We start from the raw sequence: 12,700 nt of genomic DNA on the forward strand, positions 1-12,700 counted from the left end.
CCTCCAGGACACGGACACACACACACACACACACACACACACACACACCTTCTTTTTCTGTTTCTAGGCTTTGCTCAGACCGTTCACCTGCCTGGAATGCTCTCACCCCTGCCTCTTTAAGTACTATTTGTCCTTCAAAGCCAAGTTCAACATCCTCTCCAATGTCTACCAGGGGGCAGAAATATTCTCTTTGGCTTCTATATAACTAGTACTTTATAAATAATTCACTTGGTATTTCTTTGATGCCTTGTGTAATTGGCCAGTTTTATCTGTGTTCATTTCACTAGACTGTACCAGAGGGTACAAACAGAACTATCTGGTGATCTGTTGCTACTGCTTCATCCTTTGGCTCAACGGTGTGTACACAGCAAACAATCATATATATTTGACTGAATAATTGGTTAAAAATATTATTTATTCACTCATTCAACAAATATTTATTGACTATCCAATATGTGATAGGTGCTGATATAGCACTACAAAAATACAATTAAAACTCACAGATAAAAATTTCTGCCTTCATGGGACTTATTTCAGGTGGAGGATACACATAATTTTTTTAATGTAAGCTATACATAATATTAGAAGTTTCTAAGTGCCATGAAGAAAAATAAAGCAGGGAAGGAAATTAAGGAGTACAAGGAGGAGGTGAAGGCCTCTCTGAGAAAGTGACATTTGAGTAAAGACTTGAATGAGGCTACGGAGCAAGGTATACAGATACCTAGAAGAAGAACATTCCAGGCAAAGGAAGAGCAAGTGCTGTAACTGTGAGGCAGGGATGTGCCTAAAATATTCAAGGGAGACAAAGAGGCTTTTCCCTGCCACCTGATTTGGAAGATATTTGCTACTCAGAGTGAGGAAAGTAAGCATCAGCCTAACCTGTCATAAAAAACGTACTTCTGATGCTTTTTCCATGTAAAAGACATGCTCTGAGTCTACCGTGTTCTAAAATGGCCATTTCTGCATACTCACGTTCACAGGAACATTATTCACAATAATCAGGAGGTTGAAGCAACCCAAGTAAGTGTCCTCTGACAGATGAATGGGTAAACAAATGTGGTACATGCATACAATGGAATTCAGCCTTAAAAAGGAAATTCTGACACATGCTACAACATGGATGATTCCTGAGGACATTATACCAGTCACAAAGGGAAATATACTATATGACTCCACTCATACGAGGTACTTAAGAGTAATCAAATTCAGAGGCAGAAAGTAGAATGGTTGTCAGCAACTAGAGCAGGGGTGGGCAAACTTTTTGACTCGAGGGCCACAATGGGTTCTTAAACTGGACCGGAGGGCCGGAACAAAAGCATGGATGGAGTGTTTGTGTGAACTAATATAAATTCTAAATAAACATCATTACATAAAAGGGTACGGTCTTTTTTTTCAATAGTTTTATTCATTTAAAACGGGCCGGATCCGGCCCGCGGGTCGTAGTTTGCCCACGGCTGAAGGACAGGGGGATAGGGAGTTATTGTTTTTGCGAGATAAAAACATGAAGATGGATGGTGGTGATGCTCACACAACAATGTGAACATACTTCACACTACTGAACTTTACACTTAGAAATGGTTACGATGAAAAAATTGTTGTGATGCGCTTTTTACCACAATTTTTAAAAAAAAAGACGTGCAGGTGCCAGAGGCAGACCATGTGGTTTCAAATACTGGCCAAATGTCCAGTGAGGTACCTGGCTCATAGTAAATGCTTGGTAAACATTTCTTCTTATGATGATCAACGATCCATTCTATGTTACCCTATTTTATTTATATAAAAGTTTTTCTTTCATTATTGATTTCAGCAGTTACTTGCAGAATCCTGTACTGTCTGTAATTTTGATTCATTTCCTTCCTAATGCATCTTTTCAAAATGGAATTTAATTTTAATAGCTGTATTTGCCTTACGCACGACTAACAAAACTAACAAAATAAAAAAATAAAAACACAACAGAGAGTCCACTTTTGCTCACAAGCAAAAAGTGTATCAGAGATGAAGTTCTTAGCAATCAAAGACAAGCTCACCAGCCAGTCGGACAGAAAGGCAGTACTCATTCAGGAAGAATCTAAATCAAAGAACTGTTAGGCCCTAGCCAGTCTGGTTCAGTGGACAGAGCGTCGGCCTGTGGACCAAAGGGTCTCTGGTGTGATTTGGGTCAAGGGCATGCACCTAGGTTGCAGGCTCCTCCCTGGCCCAGGGCTTGTGCAAGAGGCAACCAATCAATGTGTTTCTCTCACATCATTGTTTCTCTCTGTCTTTCCTTCTCTCTTCCACTCTCCCTAAAAATCAATGGGAAAATATCCTCCGGTGAGGATTAACAAACAAAACAAAAAGAAAGAAAACGGTTAGTGCCGAGAGCAGACGGGGTTTGGTGAGCTGTCTAACCTGCATGGGATTAATCTTCACCGAGCGCTCAAAGCACTGCACGCACTCCTTAAACTCCTTGTTCCGCAGGTGAAGGAGGCCCTTGGAGCGCTGAGCACGGGCACTGCGGTGCCGGGACAGCTCCCAGGCCTTGTCATAGCAGCGGTGGTCACGGAGGACATCTCCGAGCAAGCAGTACAAACTTGGCGTTTCTTTTTTCTCCAGCTCTTGCCTAAGGATTTCTTCTGCCTAGAAATAACAACAGAAATAACTAAATTGCTTTTAAGTTTATTGTTTAAAGGTAAACATCTTTTAACTCACAGAATCCAAAACTTCACTTTCAATGTTTAAGATGACCAGGTTAGTTCATGCATTTAGAACACAGGCTGAATAAGAAAATAACCAAAATAAATATGAAGTTTTAAAATATCCATATAATTCCCTTATTTGCAGATAATATAATAGTTATTAATGTATCTAACCATAACTCTGTAAGGTTACATTCTCTCTATTTATATATAAAAATTTATATATAGATAGGTATAGATATATTCAACCAAATTATGTAACAGACTGTAGCCACAGCAGGATTTTTACTGAAATGATCTTCCAGTGTAGGTGAAGGCATTCTCTTGGCAGCATGGTACTGAAACTAGATACCCTCTCCCTCCCAGAAATTCTAAAGGCTAGTTCATTTAATAAGTTCTTTCCTGCTTCAACCAGTTCAAGTGGATTCTGAGGTCTGCAATTAAGCAATGCCCCTCATAGTAACTGGATACAGAAGTGCTTGCAGTGTTCTCTCTCATGATCACTGGATCCTCATTGTCTTCAAATCAAACTTGATTAGATAACTAATCACAAATATTCATTTTCTGTAGAACTGCTGAATTATAGTACAGATGACTTCAGATTCACCAGTTCCATGTGCAAGGAAGGTTAGGCATCTGATTGGGTTAATCAATTATGTTCTACTCATTCGTCTTATTTCCTCTATTGCCTTTTAGCTATACTAGGCACATCATTTTATTATTTTTTAATGGTTGCTCTAGGGCAGTGATGGCGAACCGGTGACACGCGAACTCATTTTTTTGGTTGATTTTTCTTTGTTAAATGACATTTAAATATATAAAATAAATATCAAAAATATGTAAGTATTTGTTTTACTGTGGTTGCAAGTATCAAAAAATTTCTATATGTGACACGGCACCAGAGTTAAGTTAGGGTTTTTCAAAATGCTGACACGCCAAGCTCAAAAGGTTCCCCATCACTGCTCTAGGGCTACTCATATGCATCTCCAATTTACCAATATTCATTTACCATTATTATTGTATCACCTCACCTTTCTCACATCACAAGTGGCCATTAAGCTAATCAATGTGAAACAGTCTATTTTTGTATTATTATTTATTAGTTACTTTATTATTTTCCGTAATAACAACTGGCCAAATGTCCAGTGAGGTACCTGGCTCATAGTAAATGCTTGGTAAACATTTCTCTGTCTTTGAGAACTAGCCTCTACTATAGCAAAAAACAGAATCCATCTTTGCTGCCTGCTTCAGGGAAGAAGGCTAAAATTAGAAAATGTGCCCCAAGTTGTTGATTTAGCAGCCTGTGTGAGCAAGCTCGCGCATGCGCCTGCACAGACACGCACACATTTTTTTTAAAGCCTAAAGCTATTGTCAGGAGGACAAATCTGACTATTAGTACTCCATTAAATTCTTAGCCTGACCATTTTCCTGTCCCCTTGGAACAAACCGCTAGCTGTTAAGCCCACCCCTGTCATTTCTGTAGTCCTCAAAGGCTCTTTATAGTTAGTACCATTCTGGGCCTGGAGCTCGTTTCCCACCTTCATTCTTTGCCAGGAGGGCTTCTTACAGTTGTTGGTTTGCCAATTCCCCATTTTTATATACTGACCAGAGGCAAAGTCAGATGAGCGCCACTCTTATCATATGCTAGAATTTTCAGCTCCTTCTGCTAATTCACAGAATCAAGGCACCAATCACAGCCAAGAAGGGCATACAGTAAGTAAATCTAGATTTCTTGGCATCTCTTAACGAATAAATGATGTGGAAACACTCGTCTTTGGCGTTCGAACTGCCTTTCGGACTAAAGGCACCTACATCCTCACAGATCTTATGGTTGGAAGACTGTAGGATGGATTATGTAACAGTTTTCTAGGGATGTGTTATTAAGTGTTTTGGTTGTAAGAGAACCATCATAATAGCTTAGGATAAGAAACAAAGGGGGGGGGGTGACTTATTGATTCATGCACCTGAAAACTCCTACAGACCTATCAGATAGCTGTATCCAGGGGCTGAGACAATGCCATCGTGCCTTTGTAGCTCTCCATGAGCAAACAAGAAGGGCCCACGTTTAGTAATCCTAATGCAAACATAGAGTCAATGCAAGGCTAACAGAAAGGTTCCACTGAAGACGGGAGGGCCTGAGTCATGTGTCCTCGTCTCTGATAGAACCACATGGAAAGGGTTCTCTCAGGGAGAGGAGTTCTGTTATCAGATGATCAGGGAAGGGTTGCTGAGCAGGAAAAAAGCAACTGGTGTCCACCATGAGATGGGAATTTAATGCTCTAGGTCTGAAGTTGTAAGAGGTATTTTGTTTGGCTTACGCAGTGTTTTAAAAAAAATTAGAGTAAACATTTTCAGGCTGTTTTGTTTAAAAATCTAGATTTCTTGGCATCTCTCAAAGAATCAAATGACGTGGAAACACTGGTCAAATTCCCACATTGTTGTATTAATTGGTTGGAGTGGAGCCGCGGCTCCTCTTTTGTATGCTCACTCCCCAGCCTGTTTCATTCATTCTCAGCAATTGGCAAGGACCTCTGGGCACTTGAGTACGTGACCCTCGCTGTGAGCAGAAACTTTCTCAGGTAAAGTAAATCGAGTGTAATTTATTCTAGCCATAACTGTAGGTTCTGCTTAAGTCTTGGCTGACTTAATGTTATACTCAGATTCACTACGTGTAGTCATTGCCACAAACTTGTATTAAGAAGAAGAATTAGTTGCATACAATTGCAAAATAGAACAGACTGTTGAAACAGCCCACATGTGAAATATATATGTGTGTGCGCAGAGAAGTGGTCTTTGGCGTTTGCAGCTGACAGGATTCTTACAAGCACTTCAGATTCATTGCGGCCAGTTGCCTATGTAAGTATGACTGTATGTTTGGGAATGTATTTTTTATCCCATTGAAAAGACATTTCGGTGACAAATTTCTTGCGGCCCATAGGGAAGTAGCAATCCATAGCCATAAATACTAAAGCTTTTTCATTCTGTGAAGGTTTCTGGCCTCCCATATTTAATATTGCAAAAGTGACATTACAAACCCTTATGCTTTATTAATGTTCACTGGGCATATCTTTTGTAATTTTTTATTGGATAATAAATTATGTAAATTGAGTGGGTAAGTGGAGGAGGTAGGAGAACATTTGGAGAGAGTGAAGAAGACTGAGGAATGCAATGTAACTAATTGAAGGAAGAAATATATTGCCTGCAAGCATTGCCCTTGGGAAAGATAATTCTGTTGGCAGGACAAAGAAGTGGAAGATCTCTAGGAGAAAGAATTGACTTCTAACAGAAAAATGTGGGATAGGAATTCGAGGAAAAAAGAGGCCAGTTCAGACAAAGTCACTGCTCTGGTGTTTCTGACCTTTAGAAGCTGCCCCACTCTGGCCCTCCAGAACTGTCTTCCAGTGGATAAAATACCTGGCATTGATGTTGTTTGGTAACCAGAAATTGCATACCACCCACTCTCTATTTTCTTTATTCTTACAAGTGTTGAGGTAGGTATCTGGTGGAGGAAGCATCTGAAATCCTCAGTACCTTAGCGTTTCCAAATGTGAAGTTTCTCATGATTACTAATAATCTTCCATTTGCAATTTTTGTTTTCTTTGACAAGGGTTGCAAATATTAGGTCTGTGCTATATGTCTTTGGACTCTGGTGAATCTTCATGGTCTAAAATACAGTCCAATTAGAAGTAAAATAAATATCTGTAGAATGGTAGTTTTTTATTCTGCAAATTCTTTAAGGGTATGATTTGATATTGAGTCTCGGGTCCTATTTTAAGTGTGGGACGCCTGTGGAGTATAGTATTTTCTTATAATCCTTTTTATTTCTGTAGTAATTTCTCTTCTTTTATTTCTGATTTTAGTACTTAAGAGTATAAAGAACCACCTTTTGGTTTACTCTTCTTTTACTAGTTTTTTATGGTGGAAAATTCGGTGATAGATTTGAAATCTTTCTCCTTTTTTAATATAGGCATTTATAGCTATAAACTTTCCTCTAAGAATTGCTTTCACTTCATCCCATCAATTACAAATACATATGTATTTGTAATTTATCTCAAAGTGTTTTTAATTTCCCTGTGATTTCTTTTTTGACCTATTGGTTTTTCAGGAGTGTGTTAATTTCTACATACTAGTGACTTCCTCAAATTTCATTCTGTCAGTGATTTCTAATTTCTTCTCATTGTGACTGAAGGGCATACTTTGTATAAAAGACTTCCAGTCCTGTTAAAGAGCTCAGACTTAATCCTGGAGACAAAGGGAAGTTACTGAAGACTGTGGGAATGACATGATCAGATTAGTCTTTTAGGAAGATCATTCTGAAGTGTGGGAAAATAGCTTGTGGGAAATCCTTTCAATCATATAAAAAACTATTTTAGAAGAAGAAAAAACAAAAAACCCAAACCAACTGCTAAAAGAATCCCAGCTGTTAAAAATGTTAAAGGTTAAAAACATTTACAACGTAAAGAACAATATTTAAGAGCCCATGCCGACAATGATGTGCAAATATAGCATAATAAAAGAGAAAACTACATAATCGCAGGTAAACCTTATTTGTTAAAAACAAGAGAGGCCCCAACCCTTCGCTCTCCACCCCCTTCACCCCCATCCCTTACAACCACCTTATGCCAGCCAGTGCAGTCTTTATCTTTCATTTAGGGACCAAATTTGCTCAACAAAATAAGTTGTCCACATGTTGGGGAAACTGCTATAGTATGCCAGATAATTTTTAAAAATTAAATGCTAACAGATGAGAGCCAGGTCTGACCCCAAGGTCAAGCAAAATTAACCTTAGCTAGTTTGCCAATGGTCATTAAATAATGAGAATTTCCATAGATAGTTCCTAAATTAGAAAATCTGAGACCCTACAATAGCAGGTGAAAAAATAAGCACCAGAACACTATGATTAGAATTAGGTACTTTTCCAAGTTTGCCTTTTAAAAAGAAATTATGCCACTAAGCACTAAATTCAATAATTAAAATTGTATTGTGACAACTACTGGCACATAACCAATTACTAAAAGAATCTCAGCTGTTTTAGAAATAAAACTTTTGCTTCCAAATTGAAGCAAAACTTTTTAGGGTCTTGTGGTTAAATTGATCAGCTAATACAGCATATGACAAACGAATAGGTAAGGGAAGTCTTTTATGTGGCAAATAAAATGCTAAAGTCAAACTTTAAAATCAGGATTTTGAGAAATGTTTGGCTGTAACTCACAAAAGACTTAAAACAAAGTAAATAATTATACATTCCTAAAAATTAAAATATGTGCATTTTCTAGAATAATTATAAACATGGAAATTTATCATTATTATAAGACATTTCTTATAAGGTTAAAAACATGTGCAAATTAAAAAAAAATAATGCTACAATTACTCTGAGGACATAGTCAAATCTATTATCTGAAAAGGATAGATTCATTATATGTTTGCTTCTGCAGTTAGAGAAAGTCTCTACTTTCCATACTTTCTAAAAATAATTAAACAAATGTAATATTTCAAAATAGGCTTTGGGTATTTGTGATTCACCAACTTGTTTAATTATTTCAAAAAACCACCATATTTTTATATACAGTATTATTTATGTTTACTGACCAATGTAAAAGACTAGCATATTGAAGAATGATGTAATGAGAAGTACATCAGACTAGCAGGATCAAGATATTCATTCATCCATTCATTCCTTTGTTAAGCCAACATCTGAATACTACTTCAGTGCCAGACAATGGACCCTAAAAATATTTTAAGTCCCTGAAGAAATATGATACTATATCTCATCAAATTTGGGATGCCGTCAATTATAGGACTAACTCTTAACTAATAAAGAAAAATGCTTTCAATTAAATTATGACATAATGCCTTGAATAAATCACATCAGCCTCTCATATTTTGATATTTTTTCAATCTATTCAAATAAATTGGCAATTTTTCCTGCCTTCTTTCAATATATTGCTTGACATTATAAATGGCAGCCTTTCTTTATATACAGAACTGTACAGAATAAGATTCATTTACTTAGGGGTATCTTCTTTTCTTAGCTCCCACAAAGCACCTAGTTGTTGTTTTTAAGGAAAAGTAAATGGAATTGTGATGATTTCTCCAATAACAAATGTTTACTTCCCTAATATCAAATTTACATTTTTTACTTTGCTTCTCTCCTTTCCTGTTTGTTCAATAACTTTCTGTCTCAATACTAACTTATAATGGGATTTTTCTGAAAATATTTAAAATGGCAATTACATCCAACCCATGTAGCACTGACACCATGCACATAATGCAATCAAAGTGATGGTATGAAATATGGCCACAACTGGACTTGTACAAGCACAGGCAATGACAGCGTGGCCAGGAGGCCACCTCACTGATAGCAACTGGGAGGTGCCATCAAGTGTTAGATACATTCCAAATTCAGAGATGTTCAAATGTGAAAAAAAATGTGTCTTAGAATAGCAGCAGTAATAGCAGCAAACCTCATGTAGCACCATGAAGAAAGCACAATTCTATGTACTTTACATACATTATGTCATGAAAACCTATAAGGTCATAGATTATGTGCCTCTAGATGAGAAAACTGAGGCATGGGACAACTTACCCAAAATCACATGGCTAGCATGTGTCAAGTCCAGCATTTGAATCAAGATAACCTGGGTCTGGAGCTGCACTTTTAACCACTGTGCCATGCAACCTCTCAAGTTAATGATCAATAACTGGCCTTGTGACCTGAGGCAAATCATTAGAGACCCCTTTCTTTATGTGAAAAAATAGGGAACTAAAATGGGTAATATGAAGCTCTTCCCCAGGATGAAAACATTATAATTACACCAGAGGCCCGGTGCACAAAATTCATGCACTGGGTGGTGGTGGGGGGGGGAGAGGATTCTTCAGCCCGGCCTGTGCCCTCTCACAGTCTGGGAGCCGCCAGCCGGGTAGCCTGGGGCTCCCTCTGCAGGGCGATCGTGGGGCGATGGCAAGGCCCCCCCAACTAATCGCATCGCACCCGCCTTGGTGGCAGCAGTCTGTGCTGGGCCTTTCATGCACTGGGTGGTGGTGGAGGGGGAGAGGATTCTTCAGCCCGGCCTGTGCCCTCTCACAGTCTGGGAGCCGCCAGCCGGATAGCCTGGGGCTCCCTCTGCAGGGCGATCGTGGGGCGATGGCAAGGCCCCCCCAACTAATCGCATCGCACCCGCCTTGGTGGCAGCAGTCTGTGCTGGGCCGTCATAGTGCCCGCGACCCAGGAGGGACCATGAGGTCAGCAGTTCAGCCCGCTTGCCAGTCTCCGCCAACCTGAGCCTACTGCGCTTGCAGTCTGGTGTTCGGTCGTTTTGGACATTATGGCTCTTTATATATTAGGATAATCTTTTACAGTGAAATTTTACTTCCAAACTAGTTTCTCCTTCAGTCAATACAATTCAAAGACCTTCACTGCCATTAGTGATTAGTGAAAGGAATGTAACTTCTACCACTAGTCTAAAATTGACACTCTGTAGAAGGTATTTGCAAAACAGACACACATGTACTTGTACCACTCTTTCTCTTTTTTTTGGTGATGGTGAAAGGATGACTATAGATATAAATGACCCAATTTATGGGTTTTACTCTTTTTGAATACTATACTTATGACAGAAATTTAGTCATTTAAAGTTTTAATCCAAATTAACACATGATTTCAATGTGTCAGTTTTAACAAATATTCACGGTATGGAGCCCCCTATTCTTTTTAAAATCTTGTTCATTTATGAGGGAGAAAACAATAGATTAATAACAGATGCAATATTGCAACATTTTCCCTCCTGACCGAATTTAAGGTGGAATTAAATGTACTTTATACACCTGACAACTCTTCTGCCCCCAGCAGTCATCACACCCTTTGGATTTTCTTCTACAGAACCAGCCACTCTCCTTCCTAGACAACCTTCCTTCAGACCCACACCCTCTGATCAGCAGACAACCCAGTGACAGTGAAAATAACTCCTAATCTTTCCGTGTGAAGTTGTCCTACAGGAGGAGAGTCATAAAGAAAGGAGATCAAAATGTGAAATGTCTTTAAGCTTTCATTACTCATTCTTAAACGTCAAATACCATATCAACTTTGGCCGGCTTTTCTCATATATATACCCATGCAGACATATAAACAGAAATCATTAAAAAGAAAACATTAAAAAGATATTTGGGGGTGGGGGGTGGATAGAAAAAGGGATATAAGTGAACTATTGGCAAAAGTAGGCTTAAAAAGAGACCAAGTGAGAAGGTGCTCGAAGACAGAGGCTCCTGCCTGCACATAGAATGTTATTATTACATACCTTCCCATGCTGTCCAGCTCTTTCATAACAAATGACAACATCCTCCCACATTTCTAGTTTCTCAAATATCTGAAGGGCCGAACTGGTACATCCCAACTCAAAGAGTAAACTTGCAAGTTGGCGCTAGAAAAATCAAGTTAAAATAATGAACATTTCTTTATGCAAAGACAGATTTCTGTTTCACTTGCATGTTTATCTAATCTGCCAGTCAAGGGTCTGCTTATTGTAATAAATGTATACTTTATATAATTCAACATCAACCAACTAGGAATTTGCAATTATTCAATAGTTGCCTTTACTTTATAGGAAGTAAAGGATTAATAAACAATATAGACACAGTTCAAAATACTCAATATATCATTTTTTCCCAACAACTCAGAATTTAAAAAGCAAATTCAGTATTTCTTTCTTACCTAGAGATTCTATATATGACAATCTCTGATTTGTAAAGCTGAGAACCAATAAATCAATTTTTAAAGCCCTACTTAGAATGGCTATTATCAAAAAGATAAGAGATAACAAGTATTGGCGAGGATGTGGAGAAGGGAACCCTTGTGCACTGTTGGTGGAAAGGTAAACTGGCATAGCCACTATGGAAAATAGTACGGAGGTTCCTCAAAAATTTGAAAATAGAACTACCAAAACATCTAGCAATTCCACTTCTGGGTAGTTATTCAAAGGAAATGAAAAAATATTAGAAAAGTTTTAAAAGCAGGTGAGGTTCTTGTGTTGTTTTCGCTTAAATACACTTTTACTATTCTTCCGAAAGTCAATACATATTAAGAGCTAAGAAGTTGCCCGGCCGGCGTGGCTCAGTGGTTGAGCATGGACCTTTGAACCAGAAGGTCACAGGCTCGATCCCCAGTGTGGGGCCTGTGGGAGCAGCCGATCAATGATTCTCTCTCATCACTGATGTTTCTATTTCCCACTCCCTCTCCCTTACTCTCTGAAATAAATGAAAATATATATGATAAAGAGCTAAGAAGCTAATGGATATGAAAAATCTGGGATTGACTAAATGAAATATACTTGAAAATTATAATATATTATCAAAATAAATAAAGGGGCTGGTCCAATTCTTTTGTCTCTCATGAAGTATAAAGTATTAGAGAACTTGGCTGGGATATTTAGGATATTTGACTGGACATTTTTAAAAACTGAGCATGGTATGTGGAATAAATCCATGCAGTTCAGTGGTTTAAATTTTTCATTTAATAAAGAAAATTATGGCATCTAAGCACAAGGCTGGCTAGCAGTAAAGACTAATTCTCTTTTTACAGTAAACTATGTTGTTACTTCTTGATCTTTGAAAATAATACTTAAAGATATGGTTACTTCCTATAATGACAGAAAAAAATGACTTAATTTCTTAATGAAAGAGGATGTTTATGTAACTACCCAAAAACCCTAAAATCCACAGCTTCCAAAGCAGATTAAAATAAATATTTAGACTAAATTCTATTTGAACAGTATTTAATTAGCCTAAATTCTATTTGAACAGTATATAATTTAAGCTTCTGTTCAAAAACATATTAAAAGCTACACCCTCAACAGACACGTTTTGTCAGAATAATAGCAGAGAGTCTGAGAGCTTTATCCACCACAAACCACACAGTACAGAGCACTTCAGACATTTCAGAGATCATGGTCAACAGCATGCCAAAAGTTCCAGCTGTTAAACTTTCTTTATGAAGAAGCTACTCCTGCCTGGCCGGCGTGGCTCAGTGGTTG

General features: G+C 38.0%; 1 protein-coding gene across 1 annotated transcript in view; it reads right to left on the minus strand.

Annotated features, from left to right (window-relative positions):
* Nucleotides 1-12,700, minus strand: part of TTC27 (tetratricopeptide repeat domain 27) — a 91,941-nt gene that overhangs the window by 24,299 nt on the left and 54,942 nt on the right. Inside the window, exons 12-14 of the mRNA XM_015566419.1 lie at nucleotides 10,970-11,092; nucleotides 2,389-2,616; nucleotides 2,259-2,282 (exon numbers count right to left, since the gene is read on the minus strand). Of these exons, the coding sequence (XP_015421905.1) occupies nucleotides 2,259-2,282; nucleotides 2,389-2,616; nucleotides 10,970-11,092 (375 nt within the window). The remainder of the gene's footprint in view (nucleotides 1-2,258; nucleotides 2,283-2,388; nucleotides 2,617-10,969; nucleotides 11,093-12,700) is intronic.

This window comes from Myotis davidii, unplaced genomic scaffold (genome assembly GCF_000327345.1).
Source record: "Myotis davidii unplaced genomic scaffold, ASM32734v1 scaffold238, whole genome shotgun sequence".
In the NCBI taxonomy this organism is placed as follows: Eukaryota; Metazoa; Chordata; class Mammalia; order Chiroptera; family Vespertilionidae; genus Myotis; species Myotis davidii.